Source organism: Macaca mulatta, chromosome 19 (assembly GCF_049350105.2).
Source record: "Macaca mulatta isolate MMU2019108-1 chromosome 19, T2T-MMU8v2.0, whole genome shotgun sequence".
Lineage (NCBI taxonomy): Eukaryota > Metazoa > Chordata > Mammalia > Primates > Cercopithecidae > Macaca > Macaca mulatta.
The window spans coordinates 58871526-58894048 of NC_133424.1; the positions used below are offsets into that span (position 1 = coordinate 58871526).

The window sequence follows — 22523 nt, forward strand, 5'->3', positions numbered from 1 at the left end:
CATGTCATCCAGCAAGTCATTGGCCCTTTGCGGGCCCTTCCTCTCATCCTCCTGCCGCCTTGGTAGTCATGATAGTAGCATCAGGACATGTGCTTGGGACGCCGCTCGCCCCACAGGGATTCTTACAGGGCACCCTGAGCCCATAACCCTCAAACAGGCAGTTGTTTGATTTTAGCACACTCTTGGCTAAGATTGATGAAGTGCACCCGTGCGGGCAGCTTTGCTGTACCCAGTTTTGGGGTGCAGAAACCAAGGCTCAGAGGTTAAACATGTCCAGGGTTGCACCGTCAGCACCTGGCGCCCAGGCGGTCTGACTTCTGTGTTCATGGAACCCAGGGCTGGGCAGCCTGGGGGCAGCCGCTGTACCCCCACCTCAGCCTCAGCGTGCACACTCCTTCCCTCCCCACCAGGTTGTCAAGGTGAAGCCCCACGACAAGGACGCCAAAATGAAATACCAGGAGTGCAACAAGATCGTGAAGCAGAAGGCCTTTGAGCGGGCCATCGCGGGCGACGAGCACAAGCGCTCCGTGGTGGACTCACTGGACATCGAGAGCATGAGTGAGTCGGGCCCGGGCGCGCCATGCTTCAGCCCAGAACATTCCACGCGGGCCCTCTTCATTCCCTGGGGGTGGGGGTGGGCTCAGGGGTGGCCCCTTGTTCTGTCCCCAGCCTACTGTCTGTCACTCCTCTGCCTGTGTTCCAGGGCACTCCATCCACAGCCCAAAGCAGGGCCTCACGTTTCCCAGTGAGCAAGACTGGGGAGCCGTGGACCCACTGCCAGTTCACGGGCCCTCCCTCTGGGTAGTAGCACAGGCCCCACAGGCTGTGTCTGATTCACCTCTAGGTGCTGAGAGGATCCAAGTGATTGTTCTGGATCATCCCACAGATGATTATTGAGCATCTCCTATGTGCCAGGCACTGTCCTAGGCACTGGGGGTACAGCTATGAACAAAGCCCTCCCTGTCCTCATGGAGCTGATATTCTAGGAGGGAGATAAGATGATGAACAAGTCACGAAATGAATAGTGCTAAGTGCCATAAAACTGAATAGGGTAAAAGGATGTGGGTGAAGGTAGAGAGGGAGGTCAGGAAGAGGCCTCTGGGCCAGACCTGACCCAGGAGGGGACTCTTCACTTGCTCCGTCCCTCTCTCAACCTGTGTGTCCAGAGCCAGGTTTGCCCCGTCCCTAGGAGCGAGACCTCTTCCCCACTCACAGTGGCTGTGGTCACTGACTCTCGTGTCCCCCCTCATTCACACCCCAGCCATTGAGGATGAGTACAGCGGACCCAAGCTTGAGGATGGCAAAGTGACAATCACTTTCATGAAGGAGCTCATGCAGTGGTACAAGGACCAGAAAAAACTGCACCGGAAATGCGCCTACCAGGTAATGCACCTGTCAGGTACCGGGCACCCGGGAACCCTGGGGTGGCATCACAGTGCTGCCAGCCATGGGCACTGAGCAAAACGACAGGAGGAGGGCGGCAACGACAGGAGGAGGGCGGCCACGACAGCCAACACTGAGCAGGAGTCGTGTGCCAGACACCGTGCCAAGGGCTTCCCACAGAGTCTCATCTCATCCATCCCACAGCAGCTTGGGGCGGTGGCGGGCAGTGCCGTTTGACAGATGCAGGGACAAAGGGCCAGAGAGGTCAGGGTGAAAGGTGAAGAAGCAGCGGAGTCTGTTGCTTGGAGTTCTCATCCCAGGCTCTTGGGCAGCTGTGGCTGCTGGTTGTTGCAGGCTGTTTGGGACCTGATGGTGGCTCCTAGTCCTGAGACCATCCCCTCCTCCGAACCAGGAGGGCAACTGGCCACAGGGTGTTAACTGGTTGAGTGAGACTCTGGCTCTGGTATCCTATCTGGACAAGGCCCCCTGCCCTGACCTATCAGGGACTTTACCATAATTTGGGGGATCTGCCGAGATCCACCACCTCCTGGGTTGGTTGTGAGGATGCGGGACTTCTTGTGAGTCAGGTTGACAGGCAGGTGACCCTTACAGGAGTGTGCAGGCCATGTGGGAAGCTGCCACTTGATAGGTCCTAGAGAGCCAGGCAGCCTGGGTTCAAATCTCTGCCTTCCCACATACTAGCTGTGTGCCTGTAGGCAGATGGCTTCACTTCTCTGTACTTGATTTCCTCCCCTGTACAGTGGAGATAATCATATCGTCTCCACCAAGGGCTGTGGTAAGGAGTAACTGTGTGTAATCCACATCATTGCTTCAAATAGTGCCTAGCACATGGTTAGTGCTCTGTATGGGTTAGCTGTTGATGATCGCGTTGTTAAAGGTAAGAGAGGAGGAGGAATGTCCCCATTCGTGGTTGTTTTTAATTCAAGTATAATTCATGCACAATAAAATACACAAATCTTAAGTGTCCAGTTAGATGAGTTTTTATAGTTTTATGTGCCCACTGCCCAAACAAGTTACAGAACATTTCCGTCAGCCAGAAAACTCCTTTGACCACTTTCTGGTCAGCCCTCACTCCCGTCCCAGGGACAACCACTGATCTGATTTTTCACCACTGTAAATTAATTCTGCCTGGTTTTGAATTTCATGTCAATGTCAAATGGACTTAGAACAGTTAGTGTCTCTTCTTTTATGTGGCACGGTGTGTGGGAATCATACATGGATGTTGTGTGTATCAGTAGCTCAAGTCCTCCATTGTCTGAACAGCCCATGGTTTGTTCATGCAGTCTTTTGAGAGACAATTGGGTTATTTCTACTTTGTAGCTTTTATAAGTATAAGCCGCTATGGACTTTCTTGGACAAGTCTTTTTGTGAACATGTTTTCATTGTTCATGTTGAATTTCTCTATTGATTTTGTTTGTTTGTTTCATTGATTTTTTCATTCATTATTCTCCATGCATGCTTGAGGCTTAATTTGCTTTCTTCTGGCTTCTGAAGATGAACTTTAATGCTGTTAATTTTACCTGTTTTCTTCTAAGCAAAGCACTTAAAACTAAATTTCCTTCCAGGCAGTGCGTTAGCGGCATCCCATGAATTTTGATGTGTCATGTTTTCGTTATCATTGAGTTAGAATTTTTTTCTAATTGTCTTTATAGTTTCTTATTTTATCCATAGGTTATTGAGAAGGGTATTGTTTAACTCCCAAATATTTGGGGACTTCTAGATGTTACTGTTACTGATTTCTAATTTGGTCAGACAACACACTCTGGATGATTCCATTGCGGCTATTTTTAGGTCTGTCTTGGCACGCTTGCAGTATGTACTGGAAAATAGTGTGTATTTTGCAGTCATTAGTCATAGGGCTCTATAAATGTCAATTAGTTCAAGATGGTTGAGACTGCTGTTAAAAATCTTTTATGGCCTATTTTTTTCTAATTGCTCAATCATTTATTGGGAGGGGGCTGTTAAAAGCTCTGACTGCACTTGTGGATTTGCCTATTTCTCCCTATAATTCTCAGGTTTTTGCTTCCTGTATTTTGAAATTTCTATTAGGTACACAATTGGGATCGTTATGCTTTCTTGATGAATTGACTCATTATAATGAAGTGCCTTTGGTACTTTTTGGATTGAAATCCATGTTTTCTATTAATATAGTTAAACCAGATTTTTACACTTAATATTTGCATGCTATAACTTTTCTACCCTTTTGTATTTAACCCATTGGTATCTTTATGTTTAAAATGTTTTTCTTATAAACAGCATATACTTGGGTCTTGCCTTTTTATCCAGTTGGACAGTCTTACTTTTTTTTTTTTTTTTGAGATGGAATTTTGCTGTTGTTGCCCAGGTTGCAGTGCAATGGCAAGATCTTGGCTCACTGCAACCTCTGCCTCCCGGGTCCAAGCGATTCTCCTGCCTCAGCCTCCCGAGTAGCTGGGACTACAGGTGTGTGCCACCACGCCCAGCTAACTTCTGTATTTTTAGTAGAGATGGGGTTATACCATGTTGGCCAGGATGGTCTCAGTCTCTTGACCTCATGATCCACCCGCCTCAGCCTCCCAAAGTGCTGGAATTACAGGCGTGAGCCACCATGCCTGGCCTAATTTTTGTATTTTTAATAGAGACAGGGTTTCACCATGTTGGTCAGGTTGGTCTCAAACTCCTGACCTCAGATAATCCACCCACCTCGGCCTCCTAAATTGCTGGGATTACAGGTGTGAGCCACCATTCCTGGCCAATCTTTACCTTTTAATTGTAGTGTGTAGTTCATTTATATTTAACTATCAGCAATCATATGATTGCATTTCAATCTACTGTCTGGATATCTCTCTTCTATATGTCCCATTTGTTTTTGTTTTTTTTTCCCGTTTCTCCTTCTTTGACTTTCTTTTGTGTGAATCAGGAATCTCTTAGCATTTCATTTTATCTGTTTTATTGAATTTTTTGTTATACTTTTGAACGTGTGTGGTGAGGGGTGGAGTGTTCAGTGGTTGCTCTAGAGCAGCCCTTCTCAGCTGAGGCTGTATTGAGAGAATTAAGCCCTAACTCCCTTAGGCATCCGTTGTATCCGCAGTGAATTAACTTCTCTCCTGTGAATCTGTGTGCTCTCCTTGGGAGAACTGAGCAGGTATCACTGGAAATATTTTTTGTGAGGTGTAATCGTTTCCCGGAACCCTGGATGAAAAAGGCTGCTCCAGAGATTACAATGTGTAACTTTAACTTGTCCTATTCTACTTTCAAATAATAATATGATACTTAATGGACAGTATAAGAATCTTACGGCCTGAGGCAGTGGCTCATGCCTATAATCCCAGCAGTTTTGGAGGCCGAGGCAGGTGAATCACTTGGGGTCAGGAGTTCCAGACCAGCCTGGCCAACATGGCAAAATCCCTATGTGTACAACCCTGTCTCCACTAAAAATACGAAAATTAGCCAGGCGTGGTGGCGTGCACTTTTAATCCCAGCTGCTCAGGAGGCTGAGGCAGGAGAATCACTTGAACCTAGGAAGTGGAGCTTGCAGTGAGCCAAGATCATGCCACTGCACTCCAGCCTGGGCAACAGAGCAAGACTCCGTCTCAAAAGAAAAAAAAGAATCTTACAATATTGTGATTCCTTTTATTTTCTCCCAGCCTTTGTGCTCTTGTCATGCTTATGCATCTGCTATAAATACATTGTTGTCATTTCCTTAAATAGACACTAGTCTTCTAAAGAAACATATCTATGAATACACGGAAAATGTCTTTTATATTTACCCTTTCTCTTACTCCTTGCTGCTTCTTGCATATGTGGGTTTCTATCTGGTATCATGCCCCTTCTGCCTGAGTACTTTTAGCATTTCTTACAGTGTACATCTGCTGTAGACTAATTCTCTCAGCTTTGGCCTTCCTGAAAATGTTTTTATTTTGTCTTCATTTTTAGGGGTATCTTTGCTGGATGTAGAATTCTAGGTTGACATTGTTTCTTTCAGTGCTTTAAATCTGTTTTTTTTTTTTCCATTGCCTTTTGACCTCCATTGTTTCTGTGAGAACTCAACAATCATTCATATCTTTGTTCCTTATAGTCTGTTTTTTTCTTCACTGGTTTTAAGATTTTATCTTTGGTATTTAGTAGTTTGGCTTTGATGTGGTTTTTTTTTTTTTTTTTGCATCTATCCTGTATTCACTGAGCCTTTTTGATCTGTGGGTTAATATCTTTCGTTAGTTTTGGAAAGTTTTTAGCCATTATCTCTTCTTCTGTTTCTTCCCATTTCTGCTCTCCTCCGTCTGGAAAGCTAATAACATGCTTTTTAGACCATTTGATACTATTCCTTAGATTTTAATGAGTTGAATTTTTAAATTCTTTGCACGATTTTTCCTCTGTGTATTTCAGTTTGGGTAATTTCAGTTGTCCTTATGTTCACTGATTCTTTGTAACTGCTGTTAAGCCCAACAAATGAATTATTTATTTCTTATGTTGTATTTTTTATTGGTGGCATTTTCGTTTAGTTGTGTTTTTTTTTAATAGACTTTTCTTCTCTGTGTCTCATGTGTTCATGCATATTGTCTACCTTTTCCACTAAGTCCTTTCACACATTTACCATGGTTATCTTAATTAAAGTCTGTGGTAGTTTCATCATCTGGTTCATCTCTGAGTCTGCTCTGTTACCAGTTCATCATGTGTCTTATAATTTTATTGTATGCCAGGCATTTTGTATAAAAGAACATTAGAGACTGAGGTAAATAAAGATTTTCCTCAGAAAATGGCACACCTAGGCTGGGCACCGTGGCTCAGGCCTGTAATCCTAGCACTTTGGGAGGCCAAGGCATGCAGATCGCTTGAGCCCAGGAGTTCAAGACCAGCCTGGGCAACTTGGAGAAACCCCATCTCTACAAAAAAAAAAAAAAAATACAAAAACTAGCCAGGCATGGTGGTTGGCACCTCTAGTCCTGGCTACTTGGGAGGCTGAGGGGGGAGGATCATCTGAGCTTGGGAGGTTGAGGCTGCAGTGAACTGTGATCGAGCTACTGCACTCCAGCCTGGGTGACAGTGAGACCCTGTCTTAAAACAAATAAACAAGAAAACGGCACACATTTCTTCTGTTGAGCCACAAGAGGGAGGGGCTGTGTGAACCTCATCTGTAGTTTAGGGGCAACTTTTGTTGGAATTTCTTTACCACTGGCTTTAAATGTGTTCAGAGTAGAATTGGGAGTTTCCCTTCAGCAGACCTTGGGATCTTAGCCCTGGCAGAATTCCAGGGATGTCTTTATGTTTTAAAGTCGCCAGCTTTTGGAACTGTGGGAGACCTCTGGTATTCAGCCCTGCCGTCGGGCTGTGGGGCCGCTGGGGTGTTCGCTGCTCTCCAGTCTCACCCCGCTCTGTACCTCAGGGGGTTTCTCTCCACCTCACTACCTCGCACCCAGCCTTCCCTGAAGCCCGTGTGAGGGAGTTGGCGGGGGCAGAGGCGGGCTGTGCTGGGGCTCCCTGGAGTCCTCATCTGTCACGCCAGTCCCCACATGGTCATGAACTTCCACTCGTTTCCCCTCACGCCCAGCCCCAGGGCATCCCGCCCGCCTGCCAAGCACCAGGATAAAAGCTGTGGGCTCCTTCCCCAAGGAAAGGCTCGTCCTGTCTGCATTTTGATTAATTTAGGTCCCTTTGCATTGCCAGCCCTCAGATGGCTTTAAATTTGATTTTGTTGCTTGCTTGGCTTGTTTTCATCTTTAGGGCGAGACAGTCTTTTGTAGCTTTTCTGCCTTCTGACTGGAAGTGGGTGCCTCCTGCATTTTCTTAACACCTTTTCCCCAGCTTATTTTGGAAACTGTCAAACCTACAGAGAGCTGAAAGAACAGTACAGTTAACATCTATCCACCCTTCACCCACATTCACCACTTGTGAACATTTTAATGCATTGACTTAATGTGTCTGTCTGCTTATATATGCATTTGTATGTGTATCCTTTTTTTTTTTCCCCTAACCGATTTGAGAGTAAGTTGCAGTCATAATAACCTGGATCTCCCAAAAACAAAGACGTCCTCTTGTATGACCACAGTTGAATTGTCCTACCTTAGACATTGATGCAATAATACTAAGGTAGACAGTCCACGGGCCATCCGGAAAATCTGGAAACATTGACAGATATGCATGTCATTGTCAAGGTCATCTCCAGTCTGTGAAAAATAAATCATCTGCATTTCTAGACATCTGTTAATATTTTAATTCTCCCCAGCTTTCCCTAAAACATCCTTTGTAGCTGCTTTTTAAAAATTCAGGGTCCATTGAAAGCACCAGTGTTGCCTTTTTACCTCTTTTTACCTGGAAAGTCTCACTTCTTTTTTGGGAGACTTTTATGACAGTGACATTGAGCTGTGTCCAGGCCAGTTCTTTTATAAAATGTTCCACGATCTGGATTCATGTATGTATTTCCACATGATGCTGAGTGTTTTCAGATAATTCAAGAACCAGATTTTCACATGAAACAATCGCAATGCTTCAGCACTGCACAGTCCACAGAAGCCTGCGGCTGCCTCTGGCCCCACCTGCCCCTGCTCCCCCAGGCCTCCCCTGCCCTTTTTCTTCTCTCCCTGCTTCTCCCTCGCCCTCAGCCCAGCAGCGTCTCCTGGGCAGTCCAGGCTCTCGGGGCTGGGTTGGGTAGCAGCCCCTGCAGCCGGTCCCACTGAGTCTGCCCTGCCTTCCAGATTCTGGTACAGGTCAAAGAGGTCCTCTCCAAGCTGAGCACGCTCGTGGAAACCACACTCAAAGAGGTGCGCGTTGTGGGGCAGTCGGGGGAGGGCCAGCGGGGGTGGGCTCTCTGGCTGGGGAGGGGCCACAGAGCTCAGGAACTCACGGAGCCACCTCCCTGTCTCCCTCACACCCCCACCCCTGTGCCTTTCCTCCTGAATATCCCATTTCTCTGCTGGCCTCTTGGTCTCGTTTGTGTCCCCTGCTTGTGTCTCTTGCATGATTCTTCTCGGTCTACTGTGAACTCTTACCCTTCCCCTCACCTCTGCCCCCTCCCCACGTCTCTCTCTGGGCCCCTCCCTCTCCGGTGGCCTCTTTTCTTTCAGACAGAGAAGATTACAGTATGCGGGGACACCCATGGCCAGTTCTATGACCTCCTCAACATATTCGAGCTCAACGGTTTACCCTCGGAGACCAACCCCTATGTATCCTTCTCGGCAGAGCCACCCTCTCCCCACCTCCACCCCCAGCCCCAGCCTCAGATCTGCAGAGGGGGAGGAGCCCCTGCCAGGGAAAAGACGTGACCTTGGAAAGGAGAGGCCTGGCCATGCTGGGGCACCAAGATGTGGGTGGAGCTGCAGGCTGGCCACGCACCCCAGGCTCCAGGCTCGGACAGGCCTGGGCCAGCACCCAGCGGCTGTAGGACCTGAGCTGGTAGCTCAGTCTCTCTGGGCCCTGGCTTGTCTTCGTCTGCCTCAGGATCGCATTTGAATGGCACCTGGCACTGGCCACACCTGGGTTCCATCCTGGCTTTGCCACTTCCCAGCTGTGTGAGCGAAGCAGGTTACTTCACTGCTTGGTGTCACAGTATCCCCACTTGCAAAGGGGGATAATAATATGTGCAACCCTGTTACTCAGCAGTTCCTGAGAGGACAGGCTAAGAACAGGGCCTGGCCCACGCTCGATGCTGTGTAAGTATCTCCACATATTATGGTATTTGCTTGGTGAATGGTGGGAGGGTCTGTGTCCCATCTCCCCTGTGGCTCAGGCCTGTCTGAGGAGAGCTGAAGCAGGTGGACTGACTGGTCCCCGCACCTCCCCACCACTGGCTTTCCTGGGAGACAGGAGGCAGGGTCCTCAGTGCCATACTACTGAGGCTCAGCGACCAAGCTCTGGCTGGAGCCACAGTGAGGAAAGGGTTAGAAACTCAGACCCCTTGCACCCTGCCAAGTCCTCACTGATTGGGAGGTGCTGACAGGAGCCTTGAGACCAGGCAGGAGCAACCCATCTGGCCCATCTTCTGCCACCACCCCCCACCCCACCCCTTCCCCTCCACGCTTGCCATGTTTTCCTTAGCAGGACAGATATTTAATGGTGACTTTGTGGACCGAGGCTCCTTCTCTGTAGAAGTGATCCTCACCCTTTTCGGCTTCAAGCTCCTGTACCCAGATCACTTTCACCTACTTCGAGGTGAGCTGGGAAGCGACAAGGTTTGGGTTCATTGTGGGGTCCTGGGTAGGGCACTTACTCTGCAAGGATAATAGTTGCAGCTGTATTTATTTTGTGGACTCAGAGATCATTCACAGGGCGGCCTTTTAAGGTTGAGTATGTTGTGCACTGCACAATAACATCACACCAAAGGACGCATTTATATCATAGATAGTGTAGAAATGGATGTTTACTCTGACCATTTTTCAGCAGATGGCAAACAAGGGTCTGAGGATGGGCCCCTTTTTCTAATTCGCACAAGGACATGAAACAGGCTTCTGGGTTGCCCTAAATCTGGCACTAAAGTCAAGCTGAGTGACGGAGTGAACAGACCAGGGCCCGAGGGTGGGAGTAAAGAGACTGTTGACAAGGCAGCTGTGCCCCCTAAGATTCAGGCTTGGTGTCAGATTCGGGTTCTCTTGATTGAAGTAGAGCCTGGAACTGAGTGTGGTGGTTCACACCTGTAATCCCAGAACTTTGGTAGGCCGAGGTAGGAGGATCACTTCAGCCCAGGAGTTTGAGACCAGCCTGGGCAACACAGTGAGACCTTGTCTCTAATAAACATTTTTTTAAAAGGCCGGGTGTGGTGACTCATGCCTGTAATCCCAGCATTTTGGGAGGCCAAGGCAGTGGATCACCTGAGGTCAGGAATTCAAGACCAGCCTGTCCAATGTGGTGAAACCCTGTCTCTACTAAAAATACAAAATTAGCCAGGCATGGTGGCGCACACCTGTAATCCCAGCTACCTGGGAGGCTGAGGCAGGAGAATCGCTTGAACCCGGGAGGCACATGTTGCAGTGAGCTGAGATCGCGCCACTGCACTCCATCCTGGGCGATAGAGTGAGACTCAGTCTTAAAAAAAAAAAAAAGCCAGGCATGGTGGCACTGTGCACCTGTAGTCCCAGCTTCTTGGGTGGCCAAAGTGGGAGAACTGCTTGAGCCCAGGAGTGTGAGGCTGCAGTGAGCCATGATCACACCACTGCACTCCAGTGTGGGGAACAGAGCGAGAACCTGTCTCTTTGGAAACAAAATGAAATTTGAAGTAGAGCCCAGAGTATTTGCTGGAGGAACAGACACAGGTGTGAGACAAAGAGGGAACAAAAGGGGCCCTCTAGGGTTTTGGCCAGAGCATCTGGAGGACTGTGGCTGCCAATGACAAAGATGGGGAGACGTAGAGCAGGGTGTGGCCAGGAGCTGAGGAGCTCCCCTTTGGATGTGGCTGTGAGACTCAGGAGACATGGGGTGTGGGTGAGGTTCCGAGGGGTGTTGAAAATATAGGTTTCTTGGTGTCCAGATGAGATTAGACAAGAGGAGTTCACCAGGATGTGAGGGCCACACAGGGAGGCCCTGCCCATGGCAGGGTCGGGGTGAGTTGGGAGGGGAGTGATAGGCTGGGGCGAAGCCTGCATGCCTGTGTCCCTCGGCTCACAGGGTTCATGCAGCAGTGCCCAGCACAGGGCCATAGCTCAGGAAGCCCCCTACTGTGGGCCTCGTTGCAGGAGGCAACAAGCACTCAGGCCAAGGAACTGGACAAGCAGAGTCTGAGCAGATGCGAGGCTGGGCAGCCTTCTCCTTGCCCTCAAGCGCTGGAAGGGAAGGAGGCGGCCAGGTGCTTCTGTCCGAGACAGAAGGGTGGAGCTCAGCGTGGGCTGGGCTGGGGCACATGCTCTGCGGATGGGCCTACTTTTTGTTTTTGAGACAGGGTCTTGCTCTGTTGCCCAGGCTGGAGTGCCGTAGCATGAGCATAGCTCACTGCAGCCTCCGCTTCATGGACTCAGGTGATCCTCTGGCCTCAGCCTCCCAAGTAGCTGGCACTACAGGCACGCACCACCATGCCCAGCTAATTTTTAAAATTGTTTTGTAGAGAGGTTTCAGTATATCGCCCAGGCTGGTCTCAAATTGCTGGGCTCAAGCAGTTCTTCTGCCTTGGCCTCCCAAAGTGCTGGAGTTACAGGCATGAGCCACGGTGCCTAGCCATGGACCTACTTTTTGTCAAGATTCCACCCTTGGTACCTCCAATCTGGAAGGCACCACAATGGGAGGCATGAAGCCCACGGGGGCAGGAGACACACGCACAGTTCTGGGCCTTGAGGGTGCCTGGCTGGAGGACACTGATGTACCTGGAGGCTGAGCTTTCTCTTCTGTCCCCGTGTTTTCCAGGCAACCACGAGACAGACAACATGAACCAGATCTACGGTTTCGAGGGTGAGGTGAAGGCCAAGTACACAGCCCAGATGTACGAGCTCTTTAGCGAGGTGTTCGAGTGGCTCCCGTTGGCCCAGTGCATCAACGGCAAAGTGCTGGTGAGGATGGCGTGAGCCCTGAGTGTGGGTTCCCCGCCCAGCCACACCTGGGCAGATGTGTGCTGGTGAAGGAAGTCGGGGCCTGTGGGTGGCTGGCACCTTCCCTCACAGCGGCATCCCCCAACTCCCCAGATCATGCACGGAGGCCTGTTCAGTGAAGATGGCGTCACCCTGGATGACATCCGGAAAATCGAGCGAAATCGACAACCCCCCGATTCAGGTGGGCAGGGTGGGGCCGGGTGTCTGCAGCAGAAAGGGGCAGCCTGGGCTCAGATCTCTCTGGCAACCTGGCCCTGCCTCAGAGGATGGGCTTTGTGCCCTTGGCAAGGAACAGCGGGTCTGAGCCTCAGTTTCCTCACCTGTGACTTGGGCCAATGCACCTCCTTCATGGGGTTGTGATGGCGAGCACGGTCATGACCGTGGTGCGGGGTGAGGGCACGGTGACCCCTGAGCACGCCTGTCCTTATTTGTGAGTTCAGCTGCGGACCCCTGGAGGGAGGGGAGGTCTTGGGGCTCCTGTGCTGGTGGCGGACACACCTCAGAGAGTTCACGCACCGGTGCACACGCCCGTGCACACTGTAAGTGCTGCAGAGGACGTGGATTGGGTGCGCCAGTTCCGTGTGGTCGGGAAGGCCTCTCCAGGGAGGCGAGGTTTGAGCTGCCACTGCAAGAAGCAGAGGCATCTGGCGAGCATATTCCAGGCTCAAGGAGGGGTCCCAAGGCAGGGAGAAGTTGGCGAGCAGGCAGGGCTGTGCTTTGCGGGCTGACGTTGGACATGGGATTCACTGGGCCCAAATCCTGTGGCGCCTTACAGGCCTCAGTGAGGACTTTGTTCCTAGGGCAGTGCGGAGCCACCAAAGGCTTTGAGCAGGGAGAGGGCCTGATCTGAATAGTGGCGTTGAAAGCTCTGTCCGGCTTCGGGGCCATGGGGGTTGAGTGGGGTGTGGAGGGCAGATCAGCATAGCGAGTAGGGGTGGCTCAGAATCAGTCACCTGTCCTGAATGTCCATGTCCGTGCTGGATGTCCCCTGCCCAGTCCCCACCCAGGCTGTGCTGTGGGGTGGGCACCTGGCCGGGCCAGGAGGTGGCCTATGAGTGACCACCCCCGGGGAGGTGGACGGGTTCCTAATGTTTCCCTCACTCCCCACCAGGTCCCATGTGTGACCTGCTCTGGTCAGATCCACAGCCGCAGGTGAGTCTGGGTGGGGTGCAGGGCCGGCGGGTGTGGGCTGTGGGCAGCAGGTAGAGGCAGACAGTCACCCTGAACCCCGTCTCTCCCATCTGCCCACCGTCAGAACGGGCGCTCGGTCAGCAAGCGGGGCGTGAGCTGTCAGTTTGGGCCTGACGTCACCAAGGCCTTCTTGGAAGAGAACAACCTGGACTACATCATCCGCAGCCACGAGGTCAAGGCCGAGGGCTATGAGGTGGCTCACGGAGGCCGCTGTGTCACCGTCTTCTCTGCCCCCAACTACTGGTATGTCTTTGCCTTTCCTGCCCAGGGCCTCTGCCAAGCCATGAGTTTTGTCTTGGTTTTTGTTTTGCCTTTTTATGATGGAACGTGTCAAAGACAGGCACAAGCAGATGAAAGAGCATGACGAACACCCCCGTGCGCATCACCCACCTCTGCAGCACCAGTGGGACCAGCCTGTGGGCACTGACCAGCTGCCCCGTGTTACAGCAAGCCCCGGGCACTTTACCTTCCTCCCATTGATTGCCCAGCACGTTTCAGAAGGAAAGGGGTCTTTTTCTTTTTCTTTTTTTTTTTTTTTTTGAGACAGAGTCTTGCTTAGTTGCCCAGGCTGGAGTGCAGTGGCGCAATCTCTACTCGCTGCAAGCTCTGCCTCCCGGGTTCACGCCATTCTCCTGCCTCAGCCTCCCACGTAGCTGGGACTACAGGCGCCCGCCACCACGCCCGGCTAATTTTTTGTATTTTTAGTAGAGATGGAATTTCACCGTGTTAGCCAGGATGGTCTCCATCTCCTGACCTCGTGATCCGCCTAGTCTCGGCCTCCCAAAGTGCTGGGATTACAGGTGTGAGCCACCGCGCCCGGCCAGGGTCTTTTTCTTAACCACAATATCATGTTCACAAAAGGAGTGCTGGCTGGTCACGGTGGCTCATGCCTATAATCCCAGCACTTTGGAAGGCCGAAGCGGGCAGATCACCTGAGGTCCAGAGTTCGAGACCAGCCTGGCCAACATGGTGAAACCCCGTCTCTACTAAAAATACAAAAAGTAGCCAGGCGTGGTGGTGCACACCTGTAATCCCAGCTACTCGGGAGGCTGAGGCAGGAGAATTGCTTGAACCCGGGAGGTGGAGGTTGCAGTGAGCTGAGATCACGCCACTGTACTCCAGCCTGGGCAGGAGTAAGACTCCATCTCAAAACATAACACACACACCCACAAAGGAGTGCTGATCCCTTGCCCTCACCCGAATCCTGCCAAGTTCTCTTTCTGCTGGTCTCTCCTAAGTGTCTTTTCCAGCTGACTTCTTCCAGACAGGACCCAAACAAGGCCCACATTTTCTGTCCCTTTGCCTATGAGTTCCCTGTCTCTCCCCACCCCCATCATTTATTTGTTGAAGAATAGGCTTCTTCAACAAATTCCTCTTCAACAAGAATAGGCCTGCTGTAGAGTCACCTGTGTCCTGGACTAGGCTGACTGCATCCCCGTGGTGCCGTGTGACACGTTCCTCTGTTCCCTGTGTCTCCGTGTGGGCAAAGCTGGAGGCGTGGTCAGATTCCTAGTGGGGTCTGGCAAGCATCCACCTCTGTGAGCTACGCCCCGCCCCTCCCTGCTCCTGCTTCCCTCACTCCCACCCTCTTTTCCCCATCCTCATCCTCCTGCCCTTCCCATTCTTTCCCCTTGGATTCCTGTCTTTCCCGTCCCTGTCTCTCCATTCATCTGTGTCTGTCGTGGCTCTGTCCCTCCCTCTCCCTCTCTCTGTCCCTTCTTGCCCAGCCCTTCCTTCCCTTAACCCTCCAGCCCTGCCCAGCCCTGACCACCTTGTGCACTCTGCTCTTGTCCCTGCAGCGACCAGATGGGGAACAAAGCCTCCTACATCCACCTCCAGGGCTCCGACCTACGGCCTCAGTTCCACCAGTTCACAGCAGTGGTGAGTCACCCCTCAGGGCCCCCGCCCCTCCCATCCTGGCTTGGGGACAAAGAGGCTGAGACCTTGGTAAGGGACGGGGATAGGTTTCGCCGGTGGGTACTCTGGGTGCTCAGGGGCTCTGTTGTGACTTCTGTCCATCCCACCTGTCCCGGCCCCACAGCCTCATCCCAACGTCAAGCCCATGGCCTACGCCAACACGCTGCTGCAGCTAGGAATGATGTGAGGCGACGGGCGGGGCGGCCTGCACCCCAGGGCCCCTCCACTCCCACCGGACCCCGGCCCTGGGCCAGGGGCAGAGCAGGCCCCGCCCCAGGGCAACGTTGGACCCCCTTTTACTTTGTAAAGTTTGTATTTATTCCCCTTTAGGTTTGCAGAGGGGGTAGGGGCAGAGTCAGGGGCTGGCCAGAGGGTCTGCTCCCTGGACAGAGAGGAAGGAGGTGGAGCAGCTGGGGCTGGGGGCACAGCCCGGGCATTCTGTGGGGAGGCCGTCCTCGGGGTGGGGTGGGGCTGAGTGGCTGCCCTGCCCCCCTCGTTTGCATGGCTCCTCCCCCACTCAAGCAATAGGGCCCTGCCATAGGAAGACCCCCAGAGAGAGGGTCAGCAGGGGGGCCTCGCCTGCGCCTCCCCTCCTGTAGCCCCATGGTGGGGCTAGGCTGGGGCTCACCCCCCTCCCCAGCTATTTTATGTCTGTAATTAAATATGTTAAAATAAAGTCATTATCGGAAGTCAGCTTGTCTCTGGATGGTGGAGCCGCAGGAGCTGCCGGGGTTGGGTCACTGCCTGCCTGCTGAGGAGATCCGGAGGGTGGGGAGGCCACGAAGTCCCACTGGCCAGGCCCACCCAGCTTTGGGCTGACAGCCCAAGTGGCCGCTGCCTCCGCCCAGCGCCGTGGGCTCCCGGGGAGAGTTCTGTCACCTGGGTGGGGCCGATGAGGCCAGCACTGAGTGGAGCAGAGCGGAAGCTGAAGAAGCTCCTCACCCTTTGCCAGCTCCAGCACCGAGCGTGATGTGCCGCTCCCCGCTCCCCGCTCCCCGCTCCCCGCTCCCCGCTCCCCGCTCCCCGCTCCCTGCTCAGGGTAGGCCCAGCAGTGGTTCTTCACGCCACACGATGAGGCAGGCGTCTCCAGTCATCAAGGGAGACCAAGAGGACCCCTGTCTCACTCCCAGGTGGCTCTTAGTCACGGTTAACGTTGGATCCCATTCAGGCTGCCCCGCTAGGCCTTGGTCCTCCAGAGAGATTGTGTTTCCAAGTTTGAGCTCCTCTGGACTCAGCTTTCTCCGGTGATAAGTGGCACTGGGGGATGGTCTAGAGCAAATAACTCCTGCAGGGCCGCGTCCAGGAGTGTTGGGCCCTTTGGAGGCCTCCCAGGCAGACATGAGGCATCTGCGGTCCTGATTGCGCGTAGGTGCTGGGGAGGCGTTCTCTAAGGCCCATCAGCCCGGCAGTGAGTGCACTGCCCTCTGGGGGCAGGTGCGCCGGGGGCCGGAAGCCAAGTACACATGGCTTCAGGAAAACAGGCCCGAGGCCCAGGTTGCCAGTGCCATTCATTTCCCTGGGAAAGACCAAAGCAGCCACCATGGCTGTCGGGAGGGCGCTTCAGACCTGACGGGAGCCAGCCAGGCGGGCAGCTGTGAGGCGCTCGGACTCACTGGGTGTCGGGGTTTCCTGCCGCTGCAGTTCAGGAGGCCTCCCGGGACCCAGAGCAGCCATTATCCTCACCGTTAGGGTCCATTACAGTGAAAAGACGGGGGTGAGAATGAGCGGAGGGAAGAGGGGTGTGAGTGTCCTGCTGCCCTCTCCTGCGGAGTCGTGTGGACGGCGCTCATTTTCCGCGTGTGGATGCAACAGCGTACTGGAGTGTGGTCACCTAGGGAAGCTCACCCGGGCCTCTGCATCCAGGGTTTTCTTCAGGGGTTGGTCATGGGGACTGCTCACCCCACATGGTTGACCGTAGCCTCCAGAGAGACCCACGGCCCCCACCCTAAATCACGTCCTTAGCATAGACTGTCCACTGTGGCCCAGGGCCCCAGATAAAAGAGACGTTCCTATCAGGGAGGACACGCCACGGGCTCCCAGGTGACCTCCAGGAGCCAGCCTTTTCTTTGGTCAAGGCTACTCCCGTGCTGCACAGCTGCACAGCAAACCCCCTAACCCTCACCGGCTTACACAATGAACGCCTTGCTGTCTTCCTCAGTTCTGTGATTGGCTGGGCTTGGCTGTGCGGGGCGCACCTGAGGGCTGGAGGCATCTGAAGACTCGCCCGGCTGGACTCCATGGGGGCTGACTCCCGTGACTGCAGTTGCTGTGGGCCGTTAGCTGGGCCGGCACTGGGGCGCCTGCGTGTGGCCTCCATGTGGCCTGAGCTGCTCTCCCCGTGGCAGCTGGGTCCCTCAAGGGAGCATTCAATGTTTATATTTAAATCAACCAACTGCATTCCAGCTGTAGCACTTGCCTCAGCAATGTCCTGCCTCACATTCAATTGTCTCTTTCATTTCCTTCAATCTGCAACGTTTCCTCAGCCCCTCTTTGTCTTTGACATGGACGTTTGTGACGATCACGCTCCTCCCCCTCCCCGAGACTGAAGAGTGCTCCCTGTCTGGCCGCCGTCTCCTCCCCGTCAGATGTGGCCGGGCTGTCCAGTGGGAGCACCTCGGAGGGGACACAGCAGAGGCCCCATGCTTGTGATGTATGTTGCGGATCATTTTCCCCCATTCTGTCCTTTTTTGTTAAATGGTGGTGAAAAGCACATCACATAAACTGTACCACCTTAACCACTTGAAAGTCTATATCCCAGACTGTCTTTTATCTTTAGACTTCACTTGTGGTTTGTTGCCACGGTGCAGGTTTATTTTTATGAAGCCAAATGTATGAGTATTTCTTTAATTGTGCTGGCGTGGGAGTCGGTGCTTCTCCCCACACCCGGGTTTCAGGGAAGTTCCCTCGGGTTTCTTCTTCATGTCAAGATCTCCAGTCTATTTGGAGTTCCTTCTTGTATGTGATGTGAGGAATGGGTCTCATTTTATCTTTTTCCAAGTGGCTATTGGAGGAAGTTTTTAAACGAGAAGAGAAATTCAGAAGATGCTGCAAGAGATGGGGTCTTTACGGCGACCGATGTCTCGCTAAGTCAGAACAAAAAGACTCAGGCACACCCACCAGAAGGACCAGAACTTTGAGCGGATCAATGCCACAGAGCTGGGCTCAGGGAAACGGAAGGGATATGGGAGGGAGCGAAAGCATTTAACGGGGGAAGGTCTGGGTAAGCCGATAAGTTTTGGGGAATCAAGGGGGATAAATACACGTGAGTAGGGCTCTGAAGTTAGAGGCAATGAATTGAACAAAAAAGAAACAGTAGCTTCCAAAAGGGAGTGTGACCAAGAGACGCCCGTAGAGGCAGGTGATGAACATCCAGGGCTGGCCGGGCACGGGGGCTCACGCCTGTGATCCCAGCACTTGGGAAGGCAGAGGCATGTGGATCGCTTGAGCACAGGAGTCTGCTGAAGTAGGGGACAGCTTACGGTTTGGATCAGGGTCATCAAGCTGGGGACGTGCCAGGTACACGGAGGTGGGGGAGATGTTGGGGGCAGGTGTGGACACTAAGCAATGGTGTCGGAGGCTGCTGGGGAGTCTCAGGGTCTGGCAGGAGCAGATGTGAACTCCCAGGAGTGGTGGACATGAATTAGGGGTCCTAGAAGCCTCACCACCGACTAAGGAAGCTGTGAAGTAAAGACCAGAGAACCCGGGGGAGGGGGAGGCCTTAGATGCTCCCCACCCTATCGACCAGGATGGACCCAGGCATCCACCCAGCTGGGTGGAGCAGAGACTCCAAGGCAGGAAGGACCTGAGTTCTGTCTCCCTGTCGTTCTCTTGGTCCCTTTCACGCTGTCTTCCCCGGCCCCCATCTGTCAATGGCCATGATTAGGTCACAGACCCAAGCTCTGGCCACCAGGGCAGGCAGAGAGATGACCCAACCTCCATAGCACCAGTGGAGGGGGGCGGGGCCTGCCTCCCACCTATGGGGGATGTCATTTGCTTGGCAGCCAGAGGGACAGGCCACCACCCCACCCTTCCTTGCCAGCACCACACCTGGCAGATGGAGAAACTGGGCCCATGGTTGCCTCTGCCCACACCCTCCTGTGGCTCTCATCTCCGTGGTCCAGCAGATGTGGGGAGCCAGGGTGAGGAATTTGGACACTGGAAAACGTGTGGAAGCAGTTAAAACCTGAAGGGACCAGGAGGGGCAGGGTGGGCACCCATCTCAGGATAAGTCGAGGAACAGCAGGCATTTTCCACGCCTGGCCCCTTGGCTCTGTTCTAAGAGTTCACACGCATTAACATTGCATTCCAGCTCAGTCAGACACTTTTCAGATGCCCATTTTGCAGATAAGCAAGTTGAAGTACAGAGAGGTTAAGTTACATACTCAGAGTCACACAGCCAGCAAGTGGCAGAACGGGACTTGAGCACCAGCTGACTGGCTGCAGTCTGTGCCCTGAACCAGTTTGCAGTAGCATTGAGCGCTTTACGTGTCAGGCGGTTTGCAGGCACTTAGGGTCTTCGCAACAGCCCTTTGATGCCAAATGCTAAAATAATATCTGGGGAAAAGCTTTTGACCCCTTTTAGCAAACAAAAATTTTATGATGGCAAGAATTTATCCTGCCTGGTTAATCTGATTTTTCCCTTTTTAGTACATGGATGGTCCCTAACCTTACCCCTGAATAGAAAACTCACGACTTCCCCCAGAGCTGTGCAGCTCTCAAAGCATTTTTTTCCCCCTGAGATGGAGTCTCGCTCTGTAGCCCAGACTGGAGTGCAGTGGCGCGATCTCGGCTCACTGAAGCCTCTGCCTCCCGGGTTCAAGCCTCCTGAGTAGCTGGGATTACAGGCGTGTGCCACCATGCCCAGCTAATTTTTGTATTTTTAGTAGAGACGGGGTTTCACCATGTTGGTCAGGCTGGTCTCGAACTCCGGACCTCACGTGATCTGCCCGCCTCGACTGCCCAAAGTGCTGGGATTACAGGTGTGAGTCACCACGCCCGGCCTCAAAGCATTTTTGTTAGCGGTCTTTTACGATTTCTCCACCGGGCGGGGTGGATCACGCCTGTAATCCCAGCACTTTGGGAGACCAAGGCGGGCGGATCAGAGGTCAGGAGTTTAACACCAGCCTGGCCAACCTGGTGAAACCCCGTCTCTACTAAAAATACAAGAACATTAGCTGGGCGTGGTGGCAGGTGCCTGTAATCCCAGCTACTCAGGAGGCTGAGGCAGAATTGCTTGAACCCGGACCCAGGAGGCGGAGGTTGCAGTGAGCCGAGATCGCTCCACTGTATTCCAGCCTGGGCTACAGAGCGAGACTCCGTCTCAAAAAAAGAAAATTCTCGCTTTTGCGGGTGGCGGCGAGCGCGGAGAGGACGCCATGAAGGCTTCGGGCACCCTACGAGAGTACAAGGTGGTGGGTCGCTGCCTGCGCACCCCCAAATGCCACACACAGCCCCTCTACCGCATGCAAATCTTTGCGCCTAATCATGTCGTCGCCAAGTCCCGCTTCTGGTACTTTGTATCTCAGTTAAAGAAGATGGGCCGGGCGCGGTGGCTCACGCCTGTAATCCCAGCACTTTGGGAGGCCGAGGTGGGCGGATCACAAGGTCAGGAGATCGAGACCACGGTGAAACCCCGTCTCTACTAAAAATACAAAAAATTAGCCGGGCGCGGTTGTGGGCGCCTGTAGTCCCAGCTACTCGGGAGGCTGAGGCAGGAGAATGGCGTGAACCCGGGAGGCGGAGCTTGCAGTGAGCCGAGATCGCGCCACTGCACTCCAGCCTGGGCGACAGAGCCAGACTCCGTCTCAAAAAAAAAAAAAAAAAAAAAAAGAAGATGAAGAAGTCTTCAGGGGAGACTGTCTACTGTGGGCAGGTGTTTGAGACGCACCCCCTGCCGGTGAAGAACTTCGGCATCTGGCTGCGCTGTGACTCCCGGAGCGGCACCCACAACATGTACCGGGAGTACCGGAAGCTGACCACTGCGGGTGCTGTCACCCAGTGCTACCGAGACACGGGCGCTCGCCACCGCGCCCGGGCCCACTCTATTCAGATCATGAAGGTGGAGGAGATTGCAGCCAGCAAGTGCCGTCGGCCAGCTGTCAAGCAGTTCCACGACTCCAAGATCAAGTTCCCGCTGCCCCACCGGGTCCTGCGCCGTCAGCACAAGCCACGCTTCACCACCAAGAGGCCCAACACCTTCTTCTAGGTGCAGGGCCTTCGCCTGGGTGTGCCCCAAATAAACTCAGAAACGTCCCGGTGGGAAAAAACAATTCTCTTGGAACTGTTCTGTGCCTGTCAACTGCATGGCGCTAGGGGGCGCTGCAGCACCACGGTGTTTTATAGTCATTACAACACTCGTCCAGCAGATGGCGGCAAAGTGTTGGGGAAAGAGGATGCCCTTTTGCCAATCCCCATATATTTTTCTGATTTTCATTTGTATGGTATGCAAACATTTCCAATTCTCAAAATTTGGTCTCAGCTACCATTCTAACTATTTGAGGCTTACGCTTCTCTGTTTCCCGTCCACTCTGGGCCGAAGTCTTCCTGTCAGTGAAACAGGGATGTTTAAAGGCGTTTTCTTGGGCCCGTTTCCCAGAGCTGTCCTGACGACCCATTTGGGGCAGTTTCTCTCCTGTTGGGGCGTGGAGCTGCTCTTAAGGCCCTGCCTGCTGGATCCTCAAATAACGTGGTGGACACTCCCCTCCAGACCTCCTCTGTGGACCCAGGCTCTCCTCTCTCAACCCCTTGGAGTTCCCACCTCTTCTGGGCCCCAAAGTCCTGTCTCTAACTCAAAGACAGTTATCTGTGTTAAAATAAAATCACATGGGCCGGGAGCGGTGGCTCACGCCTGTAATCCACTGCGGGAGGCCGAGGCGGGTGGATCACTTAAGGCCAGGATTTCGACACCAGCCTGGCCAACATGGAGAAACCCCATCTCTATTAAAAATACAAAAATTAGCCACGCGTGGTGGCGCCTACCTGTAATCCCAGCTACTCGGGAGGCTAAGGCACGAGAATTGCTTGAACCCGGGAGGCAGAGGGGCAGTGAGCCGAGATCGTGCCTCTGCACTCCAGCCTGGGTGATAGAGGAAGACGCCGTCTCAAAAAGAAAAAAAAAAAAGTAACCTTTTCTGCGCTTGCTCGCTTTATTTTTCAGAGCTCTGATTGCACCTGGTGCGCTCATTTGTTTCTCAATAGCACGCCGACTTGTCAGGGAGGTTAATAGAGGAAATTGGTGACACGGGCGTTGCAATCAGGAAGTGCTGAGAGTAGGAAGTCAGGTGGGCTCACGACTAGCAATGCAGGGAGCTGCTCGCTCGTGAGGATTGGAGGAGCCACGTGGAAAATGCTGCTGCCCAGAGCCCAGGTGGCTGCGCTGGCCAGGCAGGAGCCCCTGGTTCGCAGCGGTGGCCGTCACTGCTGCTGCTGCCACCACGGCCCAAGTATCCCCTAGATGGCGTCCCCTTCCTCTGGCTTCCTCTCCCATAGCAACAGCAGTCCCTGCAGAGGACTCTGGAGTTGTGGTTG

The 22523-nt window shown here is 53.0% G+C and overlaps 2 protein-coding genes and 1 long non-coding RNA gene across 6 annotated transcripts in view; 2 read left to right on the plus strand and 1 right to left on the minus strand.

Moving 5' to 3' along the window:
* Positions 1–15689, plus strand: part of PPP5C (protein phosphatase 5 catalytic subunit) — a 41118-nt gene extending 25429 nt beyond the window's left edge. The window contains 11 exon segments of one of the 4 annotated variants that reach the window (NM_001266086.2): positions 411–558; positions 1262–1383; positions 8076–8141; positions 8445–8543; positions 9423–9528; positions 11707–11849; positions 11982–12069; positions 13000–13040; positions 13144–13322; positions 14879–14960; positions 15121–15683. In NM_001266086.2, coding sequence (NP_001253015.1) covers positions 411–558; positions 1262–1383; positions 8076–8141; positions 8445–8543; positions 9423–9528; positions 11707–11849; positions 11982–12069; positions 13000–13040; positions 13144–13322; positions 14879–14960; positions 15121–15183 — 1137 coding nt within the window. In that variant the 3' untranslated portion in view covers positions 15184–15683. 4 annotated transcript variants of the gene reach the window in all.
* Positions 7015–22098, minus strand: LOC144337229 (uncharacterized). Its single transcript, XR_013410030.1, has 3 exons — positions 21975–22098; positions 7444–7499; positions 7015–7217 (listed from the first exon to the last, which is right to left on the minus strand). It is a non-coding gene; the product is annotated as an uncharacterized LOC144337229 (long non-coding RNA).
* LOC717246 (large ribosomal subunit protein eL20-like) lies at positions 20259–21350 on the plus strand. Its single transcript, XM_077980790.1, has 2 exons — positions 20259–20539; positions 20839–21350. Exons 1-2 carry the CDS (start codon positions 20372–20374, stop codon positions 21199–21201), a joined length of 531 nt encoding a protein of 176 aa, XP_077836916.1. The 5' UTR covers positions 20259–20371; the 3' UTR covers positions 21202–21350.
* Positions 22099–22523: the final 425 nt, after the last annotated feature.

Bases quoted from the DNA above. Each gene is read 5' to 3' on its own strand.
- LOC717246 (XM_077980790.1), top strand. From the start codon at position 20,372: ATGAAGGCTTCGGGCACCCTACGAGAGTACAAGGTGGTGGGTCGCTGC. The intron at 20,540-20,838 runs GCGCGGTGGCTC...AAGATGAAGAAG, and splicing joins AGTTAAAGAAGATGGGCCGG to TCTTCAGGGGAGACTGTCTA.